We start from the raw sequence: 23,749 nt of genomic DNA on the forward strand, positions 1-23,749 counted from the left end.
CGAAGTGTGGATTCCGATTCTGTATAAATTTGGCCATACACGAATATTTCATTTGGATCAACTCTCTTCATCTATAACTAAGATAAAATTGAGGAGTATGATTATTTCAATGAACTCTAAATTCCTCTTAGAATCAAAGGCTGGGAGAATCCCTATCCCGCATTCTGCTTCCTCCCTTAATACCCGGTTACAGCTGCTTGTCATCAACTTGACGCCTTGGGACAGACCCGACTTTTCTCGTTAGCAACCAATCCAGGAACTCGATTTCACCACACTAACCACATCTTCCTTTTCGGTGTCATACTTGTATGCTTTGGGTCCTGAAAAGAAGTATATGTACCCTAAAAGAGAAAGGTGAGATTGGGGTTACCAGGAAAGATGTGCAGACATGTAAATGACAGAATTTGTAAATGCAGCATTCTTGAGGTAGACCCAGAGAGCAACTGTCAGTTTCCAGTTAGTCATCCTCTGCTTGGCTCTTTGGGGGCCCTAGAACCAGACACTCAACTTTTCTACCATCTCTCATCGTTTTCTCTTTGCTTCAGACATGGGAGGGCATGTCCTTGGAGGGCGTCCACTCACGTCATGCTCAATTCTGCTTCATGCATCTGATCAGGTGGTTTTCCCTCCAGGAATCCATGCCTCAATCTTTCCCCTCTCTAGCGAAATCTCTAGACAATCTTCAAAATCCAGCTGAAGTCCCACCAGAAACGTTCAAGTATTGCCATTGACGTAGGTAGTTTTAAAAAAAATCATTTTATTGGGGGCTTGTACAGCTCTTATCACAATCCAACTTAGGTTTTTGGTTTCCCAGATCATATTTTGCAATTATTCTGAAGACAATACTACATGGCAAGTCAATATTAATTATAGATTGTTTTGTTCACTAGTCATTTCATATGCGGGAGATGAATGGATATTTTCCAAAAACATCTTCCGAAAGAAAAGAGGGAATGTTTGAAACTCCTTTAGCATTCCTGAACAGTGTCCAGGTCTGCAAAATACTCAAGAAGGATGTGTGGACAGACTGACTCATCGGATTCAATGAAAGTGTTCTAACTCAGCTGCGTTGAAATTTCCCAGTGGCGTGTTAAAGTTAAGGAGTTGGGGTGGTAGAGTGGGGAAAGTCACTGGACAAGTTGAGAGTATGTGCCTTTTTAAAGATGAAAAAGGTAATTTCAATATGGGTAGACTTTAGGATCTAGTCAACTAATGGATTGAATCTATACTTTAAAACTTTTTAAAAGGATGAACCACAACGACATATTCTTTATAGTGGCTCATTCTATTGGATAATCTGGCTGATAAATTTAAAAGTAATGACTCCCCATGTAGAAGCTCATTTGCTGTTGTTGTGTTTCAGAGCTCAGATGTCTTGTCACAATTAACCCAGATAAATAGCTTTCTGTGAAAATACTCACCATTTAATTCCACAGCAGCATCTATTTGGCCATTTACTCCAGAAAATTCTTCTTCAATATTCTTTGGGTAGTCTTTTTCCATTTTCCTTTTTCTTTCATCATAGCTAGAAGAAGCATTATTTAATAAATAATATTAATAAGAAGTTTTCATTGGTTTTGGATGGCCAGGCATATTTAGCCAGGGATAATGCAGACGAGGACAAGGTTATCTGCTCCTGTGAAGACATATAGCTTCTGAATCCTTATATATGGAGCCCTAGTGGTGTAGTGGTTATGCATTGGGCTGAAATCCACATGGTTGGCAGTTCAAAACCACTAGCAGCTGTGAGGGAGAATGACTAGACTTTCTACTTCCATAAATAGTTACAGTTGAGCTGACTCAATTGGTGGATTACTAACCTCAATTTCTGTGGTTCAAATCCTCCAGGGGAGAAAGATGAGGCTGTCTGCTCCTGTAAAGATTTACAGTCTTGGAAAGCCTATAGAGGGTCACTAAGACTTGTAACAGACTTAATGGCAGTGGATTAGGTTTGGGGCTTGGTAAAGAGTCCTTGGGTGACGCAAATGGATAGCACCAAAGCAAACCCCAATTCGACTGCCATCAAGTTGTTGCCATACTCTTCATGGAAGTCGAGAGCACAGGGGTTGGTGGTTTGAACTGCTGACTTCGCACCTAGCTGCACAATGCAGCCAGGGCTCCTGAATGGTCAGCACACTTAACTCTTCATCCATTTGAGTGCATGCAGTGGCATCTCAAAATACAGACATAGGGATCCAATTTTTAAAAAATCAGCCTTTAAACAGATTATGAAGCATAGTTTTACTCAGGCAGATTTGGGGCTCTCACGAGTTTGAAACTCCTCAATGGCAGCTGGTTGTCTTATTGTTCTCGTAGGCATCTAAGATTTTGGGACCCCTAGGATGGGAGCGACTTACTCTCATGGGTCTCCTCAAACATTTCCAGATGTATTGCTTGGCATTATATAATCACCGTGGTCGATACCTAACCTCCCACGAACAACAGAAACGTGGTGAAGGGAGACAGTGATCCCGTGAAAGATAAAAAAATAATAACTTATGATTTAGTAAGGGATCACGAGGATGGGTGGGGGATGGAGGGAAAAAGAGGTGCTGATACCAAGGGCTCAAATAGAAAGTAAATGTTTAGAAAATGATGATGGCAACATATATAAAAATATGCTTGATACAATTGATGTATGGGTTGTCAGAAGAACTATAAAAGCCTCCAATAAAATGATCTTTAAAAAATAATAAAAATTTAAAAATGCTTTATTATTATTTTAACTAGCCAGGGGGTATAGTGGTTGCACACCGAGCTGCTAACCTCAAGGTCAGTAGTTTGAAACCACCAACCTCTCTGCAGGAATGTGGCTTTCTACTCTCATAAAGAGTTCCAGTTCAGGAAACTCACACGCTCAGTGCTACCTGGTCTTACAGGGTCGCAGTGAGTCGGCATCAACTCAGTCGTTGTGAGTTCTTTGGTTTTTATTCCTCTATATAGGGATCTCTTGACTCAGCAAGTAGTTGAACTTTTCTTTTTGGGGAGAATGATTGTTAGTCATGGGCTTATTGTTATGTATTCATGGAAGAGAGGTTAAAAACATAATGCATGTTGAATGGCTAAGAACACTTCTTTGTAAATGATCATCAGATGCTAAGCAAGAAGCTCTAGACTAAGTGTCTTTTAAAAAAACATCAATTTACTGAAATTGTATTTGTTTCCTGGAAAGATTATGTGACTGACCTACTAGTAATTCAGGTTTCTTTTTCTGGGTTAGCAGCCACCCATTCAAAGACATTTCTCAAGACTGATAAATACTGGTCTGAGTCAGCAGCATATTTCCCTTTGAAGGCAAAGCAGGCTCTCACCTCCTCCGTATGGCTGCATTTAAAGTGTGGGAAAGCCCATTCCTCATCAGTATAGAACTCCCTTTGGGACGTTCTAGGATGGACACCCCACTCCTTTCCCACCAGAAAGTCAGACAATTTCTTCTGGGGTTTGGGCTTCTGGGCAGATTCCCAGGCCCTGGCTCACATCCCCAACTCCTCCCATTTGCATCTCCTGTAGCCATGACTACACAGACCAGAGGACACCTGCTTCCTGATAGAAAGCAGGAGTCAGACTTCCAGCCTGCAATGGACCATATGTATCGCATTGTGGAGTTTTGGGGGCAGAGGTAGAATCTAACTCCCCCAAACCCTCTTTCTAGGAGAGTCATTAGAACTTTTCTTCAGGTCAAGAGAAAAACAGCTTTCTGAGTTACCGAAAGCAAACAGAAAAAGGGAAGCAAGTTGCCGGCTCCCTCTGTCAAGAGAACTGTCAAGAAAGAGGATGTGGGTGGCGGCAGGGCTCTGATACATGTTTGCTGTTGCTTGTTAGTTGTCGTGGACGCTTGGCCAGCTCAAGGCTTTGACCAGTTGAAAGCCAACTGTCAAGCCTCTGGTGAGGTTCCCTCAGCCACCTTCTCTGCTAGTAGTTGAGCCTCACAAGGACTCCCACGCGCTATACGGAGAACACCGAAGAGGGCTTTAAGATGTGTGGGAAAACCCATGATCTCTTAAAGCTGTTTTTCCATGGACTCTTTTTGAAGTTCCTTTGTATTTGCTGTTAGACAACATAAAGGATAATTAAGTTTCCAAAATCAGTCCTATGTGTACATTCAACAGACACAAAGGTTTAGCAACAACAGCTCTTCTTTAAAGTCTCTATTCGGAGGAAAGACAAAAGACTTGAATCAAGGCGTTCAAGGCTTTCCATCATTTTCCGGAGCACGGGACCCACGGGGCCGCCCTCTCTGTCTAGAGTCAGACCACAGGGCCTCTGGTCACTTTGCCATTCCTTTTGCAGCTCATGGTCCAAATCGTTAACATCTTAGAATCGCCTTCCTCATGCCCCTCCGTTCAGCGTTTTCGCTTCCTTCGTGTGGCCGTTTCAGGGAAGTGAATGAAAGCAACCTCACGAACAGGGAGAAATGTGCGAATCACCTGTATTTCTGTTTTGAAAAGAGGGATTCTTACTGGTGAAATTTCAGACATAGCAAAGTATCTGGGTGTGGAGAAGCCAACACCCGCAGGCCGCTCTGCCTGCCGCTCCCCACACTTATTTTTCTTTTGACTTTGTGACACTTTTTATTAAGAGGCCTTATCAATGAGTATTCCTAAACAATAAACAATGGAAAACTAGAGCATGAAAAGAAACATGTTATGGAAACATTAGTCAAACATCCTTAAATCTTCTTATTGCCTTTATACAGCCAATGCATAATATTTAAGCAAAATTCAATTTTTTATTATGCAAACAATTTTGCATAAGCTGCCTTCTCCTTGTCTTTCTGTGCCTTTATCTTTTGCTAAACTTTCAGCGATTCTGCCTGGAGAGCTTTATCTTCAGATGTTATCTCCTGAGCTTTCTTGAGATCAGCCAGTGCTTGATCATACTCTCTTAATCCTTGCCACCTTTGAGCTATGCGGTACAGCGCCTTAGTATTTGCTGGATCTAGTTCAAGAGCCTCCGAGCAGCTATTAACTGCTCCCTGCCCATTGGACATCTTCAGTTTACAAGCTCCAATATTCAGCACACAGCTTAAAACTATAGGTCGTAGCTTGGATCTATTTGCTTTCTCACTAACAGCCTGCGAGCCTTCTACACACCTTACAACTTTGGCATCCTTCTTTAGGGCCATCTCCCAGTTCTGGGATTTCAAAAAAGTGTTTCCAATGTTTTGTACGTCCTCTGTTATCAATAAAATTTTATCTACATCTTTAAAATTTATCTCAGCATCCTCAGGGAAATTTGGATGACTGTCACCAGAGCCACCTTTGGGGAATATTCCCCAATCATCCTCTTCTTTCAGTTCTCCACATTCTGCAATAATGCACAATTTGGCAGGTTTTCACCTTTCACTTCTATACTTTCCAGCACCCTTGGCACACCCATTCCTTCAATAACTTGGCCAAACACCACATGTTTACCATCCAAATGAGGAGCTGGACCTGTTGTGATAAAGAACTGAGAACGGTTTGTATTGGGCCCTGCATTTGCCATGCTCAGTAAACCTTCCTGATCATGCTTATAATAGAAATTTTCATCTTCAAAGTTTCCCCCATAAATACTTTCTCCATCTGTCCCATTCTGGTTGGAGAAGTCTCTAACCAGAAGTATGAATTTCTTAATAACTCGATGGAAAGGGCACCCTTTCAAATGGAGCGGTTTTCCAGTTGTGGGTCCAATGTCTTTTTCTCCAGCACACGATGCACGAGAATTTTCTGCAGTTTTAGGGACAACATCTGCAAACAACTCTAAGACAATCTGACCAACTTGCTGCCCTCCGATGTCCACATCAAAGAAGCCTGGGGGGTTGCTGGGGTTGCAGGGCTTAGTTTGCGGGGAAGGGTGTGACATTTTGACCTTCCCACACTTTGGAAAGCGGGCTCTCCCCACAACCCACCTGCATCTCATCTTGGGAGACGGAACGGGAATCTAGTTCAGAAAGGTCAAGCCTCGAACACCTTCCAAAAACACAGTTCTCCTAACAATAATGACACACGTAGTGTCAGCGTGATTCTACAGCAACGAGTAATATATTTCTTCTACTAATATTTCTTTGGCACTTTATCCCATAACTAGCTTCTAGAGCAACGGTTCTCAACCTGTGCGTCATGACCCCTTGGGGGTCGAACGACCCTTTCACAGGGGTCGCCCGATTCATAACAGTAGCAAAATGACAGCGATGAAGTAGCAACGGAAATAATTGTATGGTTGGGGGTGGGGGTCACCACAACATGAGGAACTGTATTAGGAAGGTTGAGAACCATTATTCTAGAGAGCGTTACTCCCAACAAATTTAGGATCAATTGGACACACTCATTACATCTGGAGAGAGCTGACTACTGAATGACTAATAATGGTAGGTTTTAGAAAGTCAGGCTATAATCACGGGCGAAGGAAAATCAATGTTTCTTATTGCTATCACTTCAAGCCAAATCCAGTTTAGTGCAGTTGTTCTTGGACCATGGATTTCAAGTATGGGTAATATTTCAAAAAGAACTTTGTTACTAACACAGGTGTATCAATTTTTCTTTTTACCAAGTAAGAACCTTACCAGACCATCCAAAAATATCAGCTATTCTCATAATCATTTCACAAAGACAAGAGAATTTAACATAAGAATAGGATATTGGGCTTGTTTTTCTTATTTTGCTGTGGATGACTTTCTGATGAACTAGCCTTTAGTTATTTGGGTATTTTTGTTATAGCGCAAAGAGCACCACCTATTTGTACGCAGCCCAGTGGCTCTGAGTTTAAGCTCTGTGTCTATAATGCGTGAGCTCTATGCTCAGGGGAAAGTGCTCTGGAAAACAGAGCTCTCCTGGATAAGAAACAGTTCATGTACACACCTGTGTGTGCCGAGCACATGTGGATACCCAGGCAGGCGGAAACTAAGCCTTTGCATTTTATTTTGACCACAAACCATCAACTCTGGGTTATTAGGATGAGTTGTATGAATTTTGTGGTTTCATCAGGGAGCCAAATCATAGAAGAGTTCAATTTCTATCTAATCTTTAAACACAATTTATCAAGATAATGTTCTGCTGGGGTAGGTGAGCTGGCCAAGTGTTACTAAAAGAATAATTTGGAGATAATTCTGGGAAATAAATCCTAATTAGAGAAGGGATTAAGATTAAGAAGGCCTACTGTGGCGTGAAAGGAGTGCTGGTGCGTCGTGGGTTCCTGTTGGGTGGCTAACCACAAGGTCAGCAGTTTGAACGTCCACATGCTCTGCAAGAGAGCAGTGGGGCTGCCTGCTCCCGGAAAGACTTACCCTCTTAGAAACCCATGCAGGCAGTTCAGTCCTGTCCTATAGGGTCACTATGAGTAGAAATTAACTCTATGTCAGTGAGCTTTGAAAGATTTTGTCCAGAGTAAAAAAGAAAAGGAAATTACATGACAAGATGAAAATCATGGTCAAAGGTATTTTGACTGGTGACAAAAGTCTTTTCTGAATTGAAAAGACTCTTAAATTTGCATTCAGGGAACACTAATGACATATTCCAATTGATTACCTTTTACCTATGACTTTGAATCGATCACTTCACTTCTCTAGGATGCAACGTTTTCAACGGTCGAATAAAGATACAAGACCCACCTCTCAGGACTATTGAGAAGGCAATTGGGAAAATATGAGAAATTATCTAGTATGATTCCTGACACATACTAAGCCACCAACAAACATCAGTTGCATTTGAACATTAAGGAAATAACTAAATGCTTATTGAGCATTACATACATTTTCTCATCACAGAAGTCTTGTTTGTGAAAACGAAATACCCCTCCGCCAAATGATTAACATATAACTATATTTCCTCTGCATATATGTGTTTCATCATTAGATGTTGGTTGATGTCAGGGGTGTCGAGATTAAATACATCATTGCTGATGTTTACAATTGATACCTAGAAAGAACTGGTGTATTTCAACCGTGGTGCCGGTGACGACCATGGAAAGTACAGCGAACAAGCAAATCTGTCTCAGAAGAGGAAGGACGGCAAGGGTGCTCCTTAGAGGCAAGGGTGGCAAGACTCAGACTTACATACTTTGCCATGTTGTCAGGAGAGACCAGGGCCTGGAGAAGGATACCATGCGGTTAGAGTCGAGGGGCAGCAAAACAGAGGGAGGCCCTCAGCAAGAGAGGCTGCCACAGGGGCTGCGACGATGGGCTCAAGCCCAGAAATGCTTGTGGGGATGGCCCAGGGCCGGGCAGCGTGCCATCCTTGGGTTCTAGGGCTGTCATGCGTCAGAAGTGACTGCGTGGCATAGAACAGCAACAACAATAGATGTCTGATGTCATCTCTCAGATATCCTGTTTTACTCCCACCTTTGTAATCGGATTGTTTGGGGGATTATTTTGGTAAAAGGCTTGCATTTTTTGGGTGTACTTTAATATCTATGCTTAGAACTTAGATTTGTGAGGAATGTCTGGTGTTTTGCTCGTTGTAGCATCTCTCTTGCATCATTGATATGACTGATGCCAATTGGACTCGTCGGCAGTACTGCTAGGGAGATAGAATCAGCTGAAGACTGCTTCGAGACTGGGAGACAGGCCGACAAAGCGTGCACTCACTGCCCAGGCGGCGGTGACACATGCTTTCATTCAAGTGACCTTTCCAGTGTGTGTGGGGGCGGGGAGGCAGGGAAATGGAAAGCTGAACTTTTCTGTGAGTTTAATAATAAACTACGCAGGGAGAACGTGGTCTTCATCGTGGAGATGGCCATTGCTATCAGTTCTCGAGAAGGGCAGTGGACTGAGAGGGATGGAAGACTGGCCGAGAATAAAGAAAAGGGAGAAAAGCAAGAAGCTGAGATGTCCCCCTCAGCCCTCATGGAGAATACGGCCAAAGACTGGACATTCTGGAACAGAGTTTGTAGCCAGGTCGGGAACTATCCAGGTTCAAATAGTATGTGGAAAATGTCAGGAGACAAATTTGCGTATTTAACTCGACAGACGTGGGGGAGGGAAACCAAAGGCAGGTGACGGAAGACAATCAAAATGGTTATCTTTTGTGATGACATTGGGATTTCTTTCTCATTCTTATTTTCCACAATGAGCGTCCCATTCTCGCCTTGCTCCCTTCTGCCTGGGCAGGTTTATACTCTCACATGGCTGAATCTGCAACTTGGTTTTCTGGAGAATTTTCTGTCCTCCCATCCAGCCTGTGCACTTTTGAGTTCCGGACTGTACGTCTGATTCTCTCCTGAGCACTTTTATTCTGAGGTCCCACCGCCACATCAAACTCCACATGCACAAAACAGAGCTTCTCTTTATTCGCTCCAGTGGGGCTTTCCTGTTACACTGGATGAAAAATCACTAGATGGCACAAATGTGCTTGAAACAGTGGATGGATGGATTGTTATAAGGGCTGTAAGAGCCCTCAATAAAATGATCAAAAAACGAAACAAAACAAAAACCCCAACAAACAAACAAAAAATGAAGTGCCCTAAAAAATCACTAGATGGCAAATCAAACCCTCAATATTGGAGACACGTCTCCCATCTAATCAATCACCAACACCTTAATTTGGGGATAAAGGTGGATTTGATTGCCATCCAAGTAGAAATTAAGGTGTTGGTGATTGATTAGATGGGGGACGTGTCTCCAATATTGGGGTTTTGATTTGCCATCCAGTGGTTTTTTGGGGCACGCCTCTCTCTCTTTAATTAAAAGAAATTAAATTCTTTCTCCCTTAAGAATTTAACATTTGTTTTTAAAATATTCACTAAATGATACTATAATTATCATAATCAATCTCAGAACATATTCATCACTTAAAAAAAATCTTGTCCTCTTTAGCTGTCACTCTTTTAATTCTCCTATCCTATCACATCATAGAAACCTCTTATCTACTTTCCATCTCTATCTCACTCCCTGCCATCGAGTGAGTCTATGCTGACTCATAACCAACCTATAGGACAGAATAGAACTGCCCTTGTGAGTTTCTGAGACTGTAACTCTACAGGAGAAAGCCCCGTCTTTCTCCCGAGGAGTGGCTGGTGGTTTCGAACTACTGACCTTGTGGTTAGCAGTCCAATGCATAACCACTATGCCAGTAGGGCTCCTTTGTCTCTATAGATCTATTTTGTTTATAGACTTGATGATTCTAGACTTCTCATGTAAGTGGAATCATAACTAGATTTTTTTTCAAGATGTATCAGTGCAGTACAATGAATTATGCTTTATTCCTTTTTATGGTTGAATAACACTCCACTGTATAAGTATAAAGAGTCAGGGAAGTAGAGTGCTAACTGTAAGGTTGGTGGTTCAAACCCACCAGCCACTCCATGGGGCCGTAAGCTCAGAAACCCCATACAGGGTCACTGGGAGTCAGAATTGGGTGGGTTTTATATGAGTGAGGCAGTAGGTTTTATATGAGTATACCAAATTTCATTTATCCATTCATCAGTTGATGGGCATTTGTATTATTTCTACCTTTGGGCTTTAACAATGTTGCCATGAATCTTCATGAACATACATCTATGTACAGTTGTGTGAACACATGTCTTCAACTCTTTTACCTACGAGTGTCTTGTTGGGTAAAATGGTAATTCTGAAGTCATTTTTGAGAAGCTGCCAGGCTACTTTCCAAAGTGGTTGCATCAACTTACGTTTTCAGCAGCAGAGCAAGGAGTGTACCAGTTCTTGACACCACCACCAACACTTGTTACTACCTGGATTTAATTATCACCATCCTAGTGGTGTAAAGTTTTACTGTGGTTTTGCTTAGCATCCTTCCTGATGACAAATGATGTTGAGTGTCTTTTCAGGCGCTTACTTGCCATTTATATATTTTCTTTGGAGAAATGCCTATACTGGGTAATTTTTGAGTTAAGTATTCTTTATGTATTCTTTATAAAACACCCTTTTCGCTTACATGATTTGCAAATATATTCTCCCATTCTCTAGGTTATTGTTTCACTTTCTTGAGGGTGTTCTTTTAAATAAAAGAAGTTAAGATTTCAATAAGGTACAATATATAGCTTTCAATTTGTTGCTTATGCTTTTGGTGTCATATCTAAATGTCCATTGTCAAGTCCTAGCTAAGAGAGATTTACTCTAAAGTTTTCATACACGTTTTATATGTCGTTTAAATTATACTCTGTAACAGAGAGTTTGTAACTATCTGAAATATCAGGTCTTCAATCGAGTTTGGGCTAATTTTTACTTTTGGCCGGAAGTGGGGATTCGAGTTTATTCTTTTGCACATGACTATTCAATTGGCCCAGCACCATTTGTTGAAGAGACTATTTGTCCCCATTGAATGGCCTTGGAAAACTTGTAGAAAAATCAAAGATACCAAGGTCTATTTCTGTACCTTCCATTTATTACACTGATCTGTCTGCCTATCCTTATGCCAACACTATACTGTTCTGGTTACTGTGAGTTTATAGTAAGTTTTGAGATAGTGAAATGGGTAACCTTTAATTTTGTTTTACTTTTTAAGATTTTGTTCATTTGTTTGTTTGTTATTATCGGTTCCTTGCAAGTCTATATGATTTTTAGAGTCACTTGTAATTTCCAGATAGGAGTCAGCTGATATTTTGGTAGTAATTGAGTTAAATTTATAGGTCTAGCTTGGCATACAATTATTCATAGTATCCCTCTATAATTATTTTTATTTGTTTAAGGACAATATTATGTCTCTTTTTACATGCCTGATTTTAGTAATTTGATCTTCTCTTTTTAACTTGTTCAACATAATTAAATGTTTATTAACTCTGCTAACTTTTTATAAAAAGCACTTGGTTTCATTATTGCTTATTTATTTTGTTTCATTTATTGGTTAATTATTTCCTTCCTCTTTATTCTGTTTTTCCACTGTTTTCTTTAAGTTTAGCTTATTCTTCTTCTTTCAGGCTCTAAAGATAGAAAATCGGCTGATAGGAAATCTATTTTTTTCTTTTATTATATGCATTTACAATTATAAATTTCCTTTTAAGCACGACTTTACCTGTATTTCATAACTCTTATATTGTGTCTTCATTTTAATTTTTCCCAAAGAATTTTATAATTTCTCTTTTGAATATTTTTTTGTACCATGGATTATTTAGAAGTGTGTTGTTTAATTTCCACATATTTACTTTTGTGAGTTAATGGCATTTCTCCTGCTATTGATTTCTAGAGGAACCCTGGTGGTGTAGTGGTTATGCAAATAACAGCAGCTCGGCAAGAGAAAGACTGGGCTTTGTATTCCCGTAAACAGTTGCTCTCTGAGAAATCTACAGGGGGTCACTATGAGGCAGTATTGACTCAGCAGTCAGCTATCAGTTCTAATTTTATTTCAAAGTAGTCAGAGGAGATAACCTTGTAAACCTTCGATCCTTGCACATTTATCAAGACTTATTTTTATAGACTAGAGAATGTCCTATGGGCACGTAAAAAGAATGTATATTCTTTTGTTGGGTTGAGGATTCTCCTAATGTCTATTAGGATTATTTGATTCATAGTAGTAATCTAGTTTCTGCTTTCTTCACAGTCTTCTATCTAGTTATTTTATCCATTATTGAAAGTATTCTGTGAACATTTTGAATATATCCTCTGGTCTAATGTGGTCATGGTTGGCTTTCAGTCTTGCCCCCATTGAAACCAATGACATTGCTGCTAGAGCAAAAGTTTTGTAAAACAAATCTGTTTGGCTTATTCTCACGCTCAAAACATTCAAGATGCGTTTCTGTTCTACAGAGTAAACACGGACATCCCTAGAAAGGCACAGACCACCCCGTCACCTCCAAGTTCTACATTGTATTTATCATTGGATTCCATCTATCATTTTAGCTCACTTTCTAGTCACACTGAAGTGCTTCTAATTTTTCTCACACACATAGGCTATTTCATGCATTGGTGCCTTGCTTCAACTGTTCTCTCTGCCTGGAAGCTAGCCTTCCTGTTTCCCCGTTCTACCTTCTTGTCAAGGAAACTTCTACTCAATTCTCAAACTAGTTCAGTTATCACTTTCTCTGTAAAATTATTTTCTGGCACTTTTGCTAGAGCTGGTGACTCCTCTCTGTTTTGCCCAAGTGAGTCCTCTGCAGACTTCTAATCAGGAGCTTAAGACACTTGAATTGTTATTGCTTATTTACTTACATATCTACCCTCAAGTGCAAGACCTGCTTGGGGTGTTAATACCACCCAACATGAACTGAGTGCCCATTATGCACCAGGCATTTCATATTCTTTTCATTTAAACCTGTAACTCTATGCTGTAGAACTCCTTTTATTTCCATTTTGTAGATGAGGAAACTGAGACAGAGAGATGGTCCAGATTGCCAGATGATTTCTGGTAGAACCAAGATTAACAGCACCATTCTTTTACTCCTGCCCCTACTGTTTACCACCAAACTCTACACCTTTTCTTGTGTGTCAAGGGTCTAGTGCAAGAGCTTTGTTAATGTAGTTTGAATATGGTGGTTTTGTAGTAGATAACAATTTTTTTGTTTGGTTTTGATTTAAGGCATTAAAAATTAAGATCTGGGACATTTCTTTACCTTTCTTACTTTGACAACTTGCTATTTATTTTCCTGTGGCGACTAACTGTCCTCAAATCTAATCACTGATACTGAGTCGATCAACTCCCAGAATCTCTACAGGACAGGCTATAACATTCCCATGGGTTTCCAAGATTGACACTCTTTATGGAAACAGCCTGTGACAGCTTTCTCCCATGGTGCAGTTGGTGGGTTGGCACCACCCACCTTTTTGTTCTCAACCAAACTCTTTAGCCACTGTGCCACCAAGTCTACTTATAACCACCTGTAACATTTTTAAATAAAAAGAACTATTTCCAGTGTTTCTGGAACATCTGGGAAGGAGATATGTGGGAGACTGTGTCTTACTTTGCAGCAATGATGGTTCCAATGCCTTTGTGTAGAAAGAATGATTTGGGGGTGGTGATAGGATGGAAAGGGGCTGAGATCTGTGGACCTGAAAATAACTTTACATGGAAGTCCCAAGACACTGATTCAAGTTGTTGATGACACCCCTGCAATACCCAGAAGCCCCTTGTTAGAGTCACTGCTGTGTGCTCTGTGGGTGATGGAGAATATCCAAAGAAGGAAGTTAGCCATGAAGGGAGAAACACTGGTTGGATTATGGAGCGCTGACTAGAAAGGGGAAAAGAAGGAACAAAGGTAAGTAGACAAATGGGGAAGTAGCCCCAGCGGGCAGTGTTTAACCAGTGTTATTTGATGATACAGCATGTAATAACATGTTCCTAATAAAGGCTCCTTTCTACATTTCACTTTGTGGTTCTAGAGCTGCTTCCCTTAAGTTCCTCATATGCTGATGTTCATTCTCCCTTTTTGGACCTGCACCAATCTGCCCCCAGCCAACCCTGAGCTTGTGGTAGAGGAAGTTTCCGTGTAGTTTTCCCAGAGTACTTTGTTCACTGAAACTGGGCCCAAACCCTACGATTTCCTGAAGGATTTCCCTACCAACAAGCATATTCAGAGACTTCCTTGGCAACATTGTTAGTGTCACAGACTGAAGCTGGGTGAGACTAAGGAAGGATTAGAGGAATGTACAGGCATGTAAGACCTAACACCCTGTCATATCTCATATTCACTGGCATCAAGCCAATTCTTACGTACAGCACCCTTCGGAAAGAGTAGAATGCCCCTGTGTGTTCTGAGATTGCACATGGTCACAGGAGCACAACACCTCCCTAGGAGTAGCTTGTGGGCTTGAACGGACTCATAGCAACGCTATATACATCAGAACCCAACACTGCTCAGTCCTGCACCACCTCACCATTGTTACGTTTGAGTCCACTGATGCAGCCACTGGGCCAATCCATCGTGTAGAAGGTCTTCTTCTGTTTTGCTTGCCCTATTACTTTACCAAGTAGGATGTCCTTCTCCAGGGACTGGTCTTTCCTGACAACATGTCCAAAATATGTAAGATTCACTATGCTTGTCTCTAAGAGCACTCAGGCCATACTTCTTCCAAGATAGACGTGTTTGTCCTTTTAGCAGTCTATGATACTTTTAACATTCTTCTCCAGCACCACCCTTCACATGCACCATTCTCCTTCCGTCTTCTTTATTTAACGTCCAACTTTCACACGAATATGAGGCCATTGAAAATGCCATGACTTGGGTCAGGTGTGCCTTAGTCCTCAAAGTAACACCCTGGCCTTTCCATAACGAGGTGTTGTGCAGCAGATTTACCTAACGCAATTCGTCTTTAGATCTCTTGACTGCTGCTTTCATGAGAATTGATTGTGGATCCAAGCAAGATGCAATCTTTGATAACTTCAGTCTTTTCTCCATTTATCCTGATGTTACCTATTGGTCCAGTTGTGAGGATCTTGATCTTCTTTACGGTGACTTGTGATCCGTGGCGAAGGCTGCGATCCTTGATGTTCATCAGAAAATATTTCATGTCCTCCTCCCTCTCAGTGAGAAAAGTTGTGTCATCTGCATGTCACAGGTTAAGAAGTCTTCCTCTAATTCTGATGCCATTTTCTACTTCATATCACCCAACTTCTCTGATTACATACACATTGAATAAATATGGTGAGAGGATGCAACCCTTGTGCACATCTTTCCTGATTTTAAACCACGCAGTATTCCCTTTTTCTGTTCTAAAACTTGCTTCTTGATCCATGTACAGGTTGCACATGAGCACAAGTCTTGGATTCTCCTTTCTCTCAGGGCTATCCAGAGATTACTGTGGTCCACACAGCAGAATGCCTTAGTATGGTCAATAAAACTCAAGCAAACACCTTTCTGGTATTCTCTGTTTCAGTCCAGATCCATCTAACATCAACAATGATATTTGCTCCATGTCCTCTTCTGAATTTGGCCTGAACCTCTGGCAGCTCCCTCTCAATATACTGCTGCAACTGTCATTGCATGATCTTCAGCAAACTTTTACTTGCATGTGATAGGAATGATATTCTGGTCACTTTTTGATATTCTCTTTCTTAGGACTCTATTACTAGCAGGTAAATATGATATCTAACCATTATAGAACACCACAGGGCAATGAGGTATCACATACATGGGGCCCTGCTAAGCATGTGAGCTCTGTATGTGTAAATACAGAGGCCTTACTAGCAGTGCCGATCCAGTAGGCTGTTCTGAGCATTCAAAGTGTCAGTCAGGGTTATTTCTTATTCCTCAGTGCCAGGGTATGTGTTTGCATGTGTGAAGGACAAGAGGTGCCTGGCTGAAAAGATTGTTTATGTTTTGCCAAACACAGTGGTTTCTGTCCAATGTTGGAAACCCTACTGTATTTAAAATAGAAATTCCAATTCAACTTCCCTCTTAGATGGCACTCAAAGGAATATCGAGGTCTAAGCAATCGTTTCTCACAGGGCAGAATAGAACTGTCCCTTTGGGTTTCTGAGGTTGTGAATCTTTATGGGAAGGAGCAGTCTCATCTTTCGCCCTCAAAATGTCTGGTGGGTTCAAATGGCTGAACTTGTATTTGGCAAGTTCAATGCATAGCCTACTACACCACTAGCGCTGCTATGCGTCCGATTGACCTCTATGGTATGAGTATGATGTTAGTATAAAGCAATCATTTGGTTCATTATCACAGTGCTTTAAGCAATTATTTACTAACTATCACATCTGTTTCTTATTCATTTTTAAAAAACATTACCTTTTTTGAATGTCTGGTATGCGCCAGCCATTGCTTCACCCAATATTCTCAGTTATGTGAAAAAGTTATTATTTTATAGCCCTAATGTGGTCTCCTTCTCCATTGAAAATGCACTTATTAACATTTGCACTAAGGGCCAATCTTCTCTGAATTCATTTTCTCTAGATTACGGAGGGCATTTTCTTAGTAGACCCAGCAGCCTAATAGGAAAGATGAAGAACTGCTTTTTTAGGGCCATCAGGGATCGTTGTAATTACAGAATTCCTTCTCCACAAACCTCAAATTTACAGAGGCCTCTAAATGCCTGCCCTTCTCAAGTCTCTTGTCTCAGTGGTTAAGTTTTCAACATGCCTGGCTCTGGGTGCATGTTTCACTACAGGTAGTGGCACACAGTCCAAAGATGACATCATATGTGGAGAAGAGGAAATAAATGGAAGAGGGGGTATTCCTTCCAGTGAGAGTCACATCTTTTACACACGAACAATCTTTAACACAATCTTTTAAACAATCTTTAAAATCTGTAATTTTAACAATGAAAGTGTAAACACTCCCCTGCACACTCATACATGTATTTCTCATGCTCATTTTCTCAAAGCTCACAATGGGAATCACTTTCTCAATGCTCCTCTTTTTGTATGTCAGTACTGTGATTCCAGTAATCGATCATGTGTTTAGCAAGCCAACACATAACCCAGAGCTCCCGCAAATAGTGCTTCCTCAACAAATAGTGCACTTACTGTTACTCTGTTTCAGGATGGAAGTTCTGAGGGGGCAAAAAACAAACACTGGACTGGAAATGACAACCATGGTGCCACATGTGTGGTGGCGTGAATTTCTTAATATGACTCTTCTACCCCTGTCTGTACAACTTCCATCAAGTAATTGGGTGGGAGTATCCAGGTAGAGTGTGTGTACCACAAATAGAGGGGACGGTCAGGTTTAGTTACCATACCCTTGGCGATAAGGATGAGCCACCTATGAAGCCGGAGCAGAGAGGGAATGCCAGGACCACTGGAAGAGCACCTTTCACATCTCTGTCTGAAGTGGCTGAGGCCAAGACCAGGGGCACCAGGGGCACCAGAGGCTGTGGCACAGAGACTACAGGACAGACCAAAAGGAGCAGCACCGAGACTAGAGATCGGTGAGACAGAGTGAGACAGATCTCTGAGACAGTAGGCTTCTTGGTCCTGGAAAGCAGAGGCCAAGATGTGGCTGAGAGGCTTGAGGACCAGAAAGAGATGTGGTTGCGGGCTGAGGAGAGGTGTTGCTGTGGACCCATCCCTGTGTCCCTACTGCTTACTGATCCTGACTTTTGGTAGCCTTAACTCCCCTAATGCTTCCTGCCATTGACTCATAGCAACCCTATAGGACAGGGTAGGATTACCTCCTGAGTTTTTGAGACTATAATTCTTCATGGGAGTAGAAAACCCTATCATTCTCCTGTGGAATGGCTGGTGGTTTTGAACTGTTAACCTTGCAGACAATAACCCAATGGGAACCACTCCACCACCAGAGCTCCCCTAATGAACTTCCTGAATGGTGAGTATTGTCTGAGTTCTGGGTCACCATCGCGACAAGTTACCAAGCCCGGCATATATGCAGTGCGGCCTGAGAGGACCTAGTAGGGAAAGAAGGATGCAGCGCAGAGGAACGCTGGACCCCGGCCTCTTGACAACAGGAAGCCCGAGGAGGTCAAACATGCCCTCAAGCTGTGGACGGAAACAGGATGCTTTGAGGCATGCTGTCAGGGCTTCTCTGAGTTGGAATTGACTAGACGGCAGTGAGGTTATTGTGGTGGTTTTGATGAGCAGTTCACAAGATGCAGTCAGGGGCCAGGGGGAGGACCCACAACTGTTTGGCATGTATTTTTCACAAAATCGTTTTTCCTTCTCATGAAATGTATCTGTGTTCTAGTTATATTACTTTCTCCGCTCCAAATTGGGGAAGGCAATATGAGTTGGGTGGAAGACGATGGCAAACCTTCGTTGATAGAGATGGGCCTTTCATTTTAGTTAAAAGCCCTTTTATTGCAGGAGAACTTTCCTCCAAAGTGCCTCACAGTTCTGACATACCCACTTTGCACAAATTATGGAGTGCTCCAGAATGCATTGTTACTCCCTCCCAGCAGACTGCCCTCCCCGCAGGCTTCCCTGGTGGATCGGTACAGCTTGGGGATGCTGCAGCTCCTCTTTTTGCCACTGGGCACCCAGTCAACGAGTGCTTTGACCAGGCGGGATGTTTGGCATCCCAACGGACAAACCAGGGGCTTATTCAGGGCTTCACTCACCACTTGCACGGTTTAATATTTTGAAGGCAGAGTGAACAGTTTTGTAAAGGACACCCCAATGGCCTGGAAGAATCCATGAACTCACACTTCTTTGCATTCTCTTTTGCAAAGGATTTTTCTCCTCCCCAACAAACGTATCTTGTCAATCAAAAAGATAAACAGGCCCGTCCTACCTGTAGTATTCATTTCCCACGAAGAAAAGGGTTTTCTGGGCCTCCTTGAGATAGACAGCCGCATCTATTCGTTGCACGTATCGTGGAAACCCAAAGTCATAAATAGTTCGAGGAGGACCTTGCATCTGAAATCCTCTTGTTACCCAATAGTGGGGACCTGAAAACAGAGATTAAGGCTGATAAACATCATGTGCAACGTTAGTAGTGCACTTCACAGCTGGCGATGCCTGTGCAGGATCGCAAATGAGGCAAGGTCAGGAGACATTTGCCCAATAGGAGACTAAACCTGTTCAATTCAACAAACTGTTTCATTTGAGAAAGGACTTCACATTTTCTCTAGAGGCAAAAATGCCTCGGAAACAATAATACTGATACAGTTTTTATCTCAAAACGTATCATTTTTTTTAAAAAGATACTTTTCAATGATTCTTTTACCTTGATCATATCTATGCGGAAGAAGGGGTAAGTGAACCAATATTAAGCGCTTACTTCAATTTGCACCCATCGTCTACCTGTATCTCTCAGCATCAAGAAAATAACAGCACAAGAAAATACTAGCAAAACATGACGGTTACCATGGATTGGATTATTTCCACTGGCAAGTTATTGCCCCAAGATAGTGTCAAGGTTGATATTCCTATAATCACTTTCTAAAGAAAGAACCCAAGGTTCAGAGAAGTGAGTTGACTTCCCAAAGTGATTCAATTTGTAGACGTCTAGGCCAGGATTCAGCATCATGTGTTTACCTCCTGAAGTCACGGGTGCGCCCGACTCCTACCTGCCTTTGGGCATGACATCGCAGCAAGGGTGTGGTTTATGTCACATCAGCTTTTATTCATTAGACAGAACATAGGGGTCGCTCATGCCATTGTCGTCACAGAACACGGGGTCGCAGTTCACACCCTGCCTGAGGAGCTGTAGCAATGGAAACACTTTCCACGACCACTGCACAAGCGCTGACAGTGTCGCTGCTGCAAGCACAGTTGGGTACCTTTGAAGAAGTAAGCTGCGCCCCTCTCAGCCACTTCGTAAGCTGCATCCACGTTAGACATAAGCTGGGGGAAGGAGCTGGTAATTGTGCTGGGCCGGATTCCAGTGGTCAAGTGCACTTGCCGCCGCCAGAAAATCCTGTTGGGTGTTCCAAAGAGATCAATCAAGATCAAGGGTGAATTTAGGCATCATATTGAACCTGGAGCAAACCTTAAAGTGTAAGCCACACTTCAGAGGTCATTTTTAAATGCCATTTGATCTTCTAGAAGTGGACTTAACAGCCTATGTTTTAAAATTTTAAAAAATATATGTTTGCTTTCATTAATGTTTGCTTTGTTTTTCAGGAAGAACACATTCTTTTGACCTTATCAACTGCTTGCTTCTTGTCCCATTTTATTGTCTTAGTATCTCTAAGCTCCTTAAAATAGGATTTTTAAAAGGCAACAAGAGTTCCCTCTCACTTAAAATATAAGCAGCAATCACATAAAAAATAAATATTGTTTTGTGCAGCACAAAAAAAATCAATAAATAAAAATTAAAGAATAGGCAAAAACAGAGAAAAAAAATATATATCCAAGACACAGAAAAAGATAGCAAGGAGATTACACTGATGAGGTGACGCATCCTCCTTTCCCAAAGATCTTTTGATAGAACTTCTCTTTTCCTTGTCTGATTTCTGAGATTAATGTCTCACAAAGATAAGCAGGAAACAAACACGAATATTATACTTATGATATGAATGAACCAACGTTTGTGATTGGAAGGTGTCTTAGAACATTGGTAAATGTTTTCTTTTTTCTTTTTTAAACTAATGTTATTGTCTATGCCATTATTTATGAAAAGTGTTTGTATATGTGAATCTGATGGATAATTAACAATAAAAAAATTTAGTGAGGCACCTAGATAGCAATTTCAGGATGAGCAACTCAAAGTGCTCTATCCATTTACCCAATATTATTTTCCTAAAGATATGGCAATATAAAAATTAAGGTACTGGGATGAAACTTTCAATGTAAATGAGGTTCATTTTACACTTTGGGGATGAAAATCAGTTTGATAAGTCATAAATAGTGTGTTTGGCTTTGTAGAAACCTAGAACCAATACATAAGTTTATCTGTGAACCAAATCAAACCAAACTGGCTGTTCTTGAGTCGAATCTGACACATAGTGACCCTATAAGCCAGAGCAGACCTGCCCCTGTGGGTTTCCAACACTGTAACTCTTCAGTGGAGTAGAAAGTCTCGTCTTTCTCCAGTGAAGCAGCTGGTGGTTTTAAACTGCTGATCTTGCAGTTAGTAGCCAGACACATAACCACTACACCAGCAGGACTCCTATCTGTGAACAGGGAGACCATGATAATTTTGACATTGAACTTTCTATGCTGTTAGTTTAGGAACTCCCCTAATCTTTCTCTGTTCAAGGCAAGAAGTATTAATGGTGCACCTATTGCCAGCTACTGCGGTTGATATTAGGGGTACAACATGGAATAAAAGCAAAACCCAGCCTTCTAGGAACTAAAAAACGAGTAGTAGAGATTGGTAAGTCATTACCCCAAACCCAACCCAACTCACTGGCCTTCAATCGATTCTGACTCATAGTAGTCTGCCACCTACTTGGCAAAGTGATTAGTGCTACGTGGAGTTAAGTTTGGCAAGTTCTGGAAACACAAGAGGGATGGTATATGGCATTTACCGATTTCGGGAAGGCTTCTTTGATGAAATTTTGGAGCTGATGATGAAATGTAAGAACAAGATAAATGGAGAAGCACGACGTTTTCTTCATGTCCTTCTGATGTAGCACACGGCGTTTCAGAAGACATCAGCTGGAACGCTGACCCCCTCCCCACCATCTCCAAGTCTCACTTCCATCATCTCATGAATAAGAGTAAGATCACCTGGCCCATCTCATAAACTCCTTATAAAGATCAAATGAAATCATTCTTATATAGAGTGCATTGCAAACTGCTATGGGCCATAGAGCTAGATAATTGTCTGTTTTAAAAATTATTATTAACTGCCTACACCTTACCTGTCCAATAATCAAGCACCTGACTGCAAGGTTGGCCGTTCAGAATTACCGGTCTATCCAAGGAAGGTAGGCTCACAGTGACCCTAGACAACCCTCGACGACCCTCAGACTGTCACTCTTTCTGGGAGCAGAAAGGCTCACTTTTCTCTGTCAGAGTGGATGGCGGTTTCAAGCTGCTGACCTTGCGGTTGGCACCCCAATATGAAATCACTGTCACCAGGGCTCTACTGCTTTAATTTAGTCTTCACCATGCCCCAGAAACAGGTGTGTATTTAATAGGAAATTTAAGGTTCTATCATGTGTTCAAAGGTCCAAATGTCTATTTAGAGTTCCAACCAGAAGTGAGACACTGGGCTTGCTTAGGCCCACTCCTTCTTGATAAGAATCAGACTATTCCGTTTGCTACGGGCCATGCACCATAAACAAGGCTTTGCTTGGGTGGCTCGGCTGTTCTTCACAATGACATCAGCACTGAAACCACAGCAAAGAAATAGTTCAATAACTGGCCCCAAGGTTGGTAAACAAAGGAGTGAAATATTGAGCTAATGGATTCCAAATCAAAACTATGAGGCTTTTTTTTTTTTTAACTTTTCATGGTGAATGGGGTACAGGTTTACAGCGCAAGTCATCAGTTTTACATTCATTGATTCATACACATGCTGAGTCACCTCATCTACTGTAATCCCCTCAATGCGCCATAACTTATTCTGCTTCCTCCCTGTTCCCAGTTATTCTCTTTCCAAACCCTCTGAGCTTTGATGTTGACTAAATGCTGCCCTTTTGATCTTAAATGGCTCTCTTTTGTTTGTTTTTAACTACAGCTCCAGGCCGGAGGGTGACCGAGGCCATAGCTTTACTACTTGGCAGATCAAGGCATTCGGGATATCAGGCTGTAACTTCAAATAAAAGGGAGGGCTTAACTTTGTCTAAAGTCAATTGTGGATTTTTAAATGAGGTATAGGAAAAAAATCTTGCTTTAGGGTACCCAAGGAGAAAGCAGCTGCGTGTCTGCGCTGCTGGGTCCGGGATGCAATTTCCTCACCTCCACAACTGTCAAGCCTTTGAAGTCTTAGTAATCCACGTCCATCCTCTCCAACCCCACACTCTCCTCGCTCTGTCCTTTCTGGTATTTTGTTCCCTAGTTTCATGGGGTAAGAGTGTTCATTCTTTTGTTTTTTGATGTTTGCAATTCAATTCCTGTTTCAGGCATGGTGCCTGAGTTCGTGTTTGATCATTGTGTGTGTGTGTGTGGGGGGCACCTCAGGAGGGTGCACCTACTTTTTCTGAGGCTTCATTACATCCTGCCAAGTAAGAGCGAGAGTAAAAGCATTCTCCCAGGTCACAGGATCAATGGATAGAATACATAAGAAAGCATTTTACGAACTCTTCAAAAGATGTATTTCCCTTCTACAGAGTTCTTAATTAATATAAAATTTAAACTTTGAGTTTATCAATATAGTTATCAATATAGAATGATAAACTCACTCTCCCTCGCTGCCATTAACCTGAAGCTGACTCATGGTGACCCTATAGGATAGGGTAGAACTGCCCTTATGGGTTTCTGGAACTGTAACTCTTTACAGAAATAGAAAGCCTCATCTTTCTTCAGCAGAGCAGCTAGGAGTTTTGAACTATTGACATTTTCAGCAGGCATCTAAATTTACCTAATT

The 23,749-nt window shown here is 41.5% G+C and overlaps 1 protein-coding gene and 1 pseudogene across 1 annotated transcript in view; both read right to left on the minus strand.

Moving 5' to 3' along the window:
- Positions 1 to 240: 240 nt before the first annotated feature.
- Positions 241 to 23,749, minus strand: part of MMP20 (matrix metallopeptidase 20) — a 52,319-nt gene continuing 28,810 nt past the window's right edge. Inside the window, exons 7-10 of the mRNA XM_004709009.1 lie at positions 20,052 to 20,188; positions 19,061 to 19,217; positions 1,422 to 1,525; positions 241 to 341 (exon numbers count right to left, since the gene is read on the minus strand). Coding sequence (XP_004709066.1) covers positions 241 to 341; positions 1,422 to 1,525; positions 19,061 to 19,217; positions 20,052 to 20,188 — 499 coding nt within the window. The remainder of the gene's footprint in view (positions 342 to 1,421; positions 1,526 to 19,060; positions 19,218 to 20,051; positions 20,189 to 23,749) is intronic.
- On the minus strand, positions 4,733 to 5,844 carry LOC101658491 (annotated as a pseudogene).

This window comes from Echinops telfairi, unplaced genomic scaffold, assembly GCF_000313985.2.
Source record: "Echinops telfairi isolate 266 unplaced genomic scaffold, ASM31398v2 ScPeMD7_7421;HRSCAF=8459, whole genome shotgun sequence".
Lineage (NCBI taxonomy): Eukaryota > Metazoa > Chordata > Mammalia > Afrosoricida > Tenrecidae > Echinops > Echinops telfairi.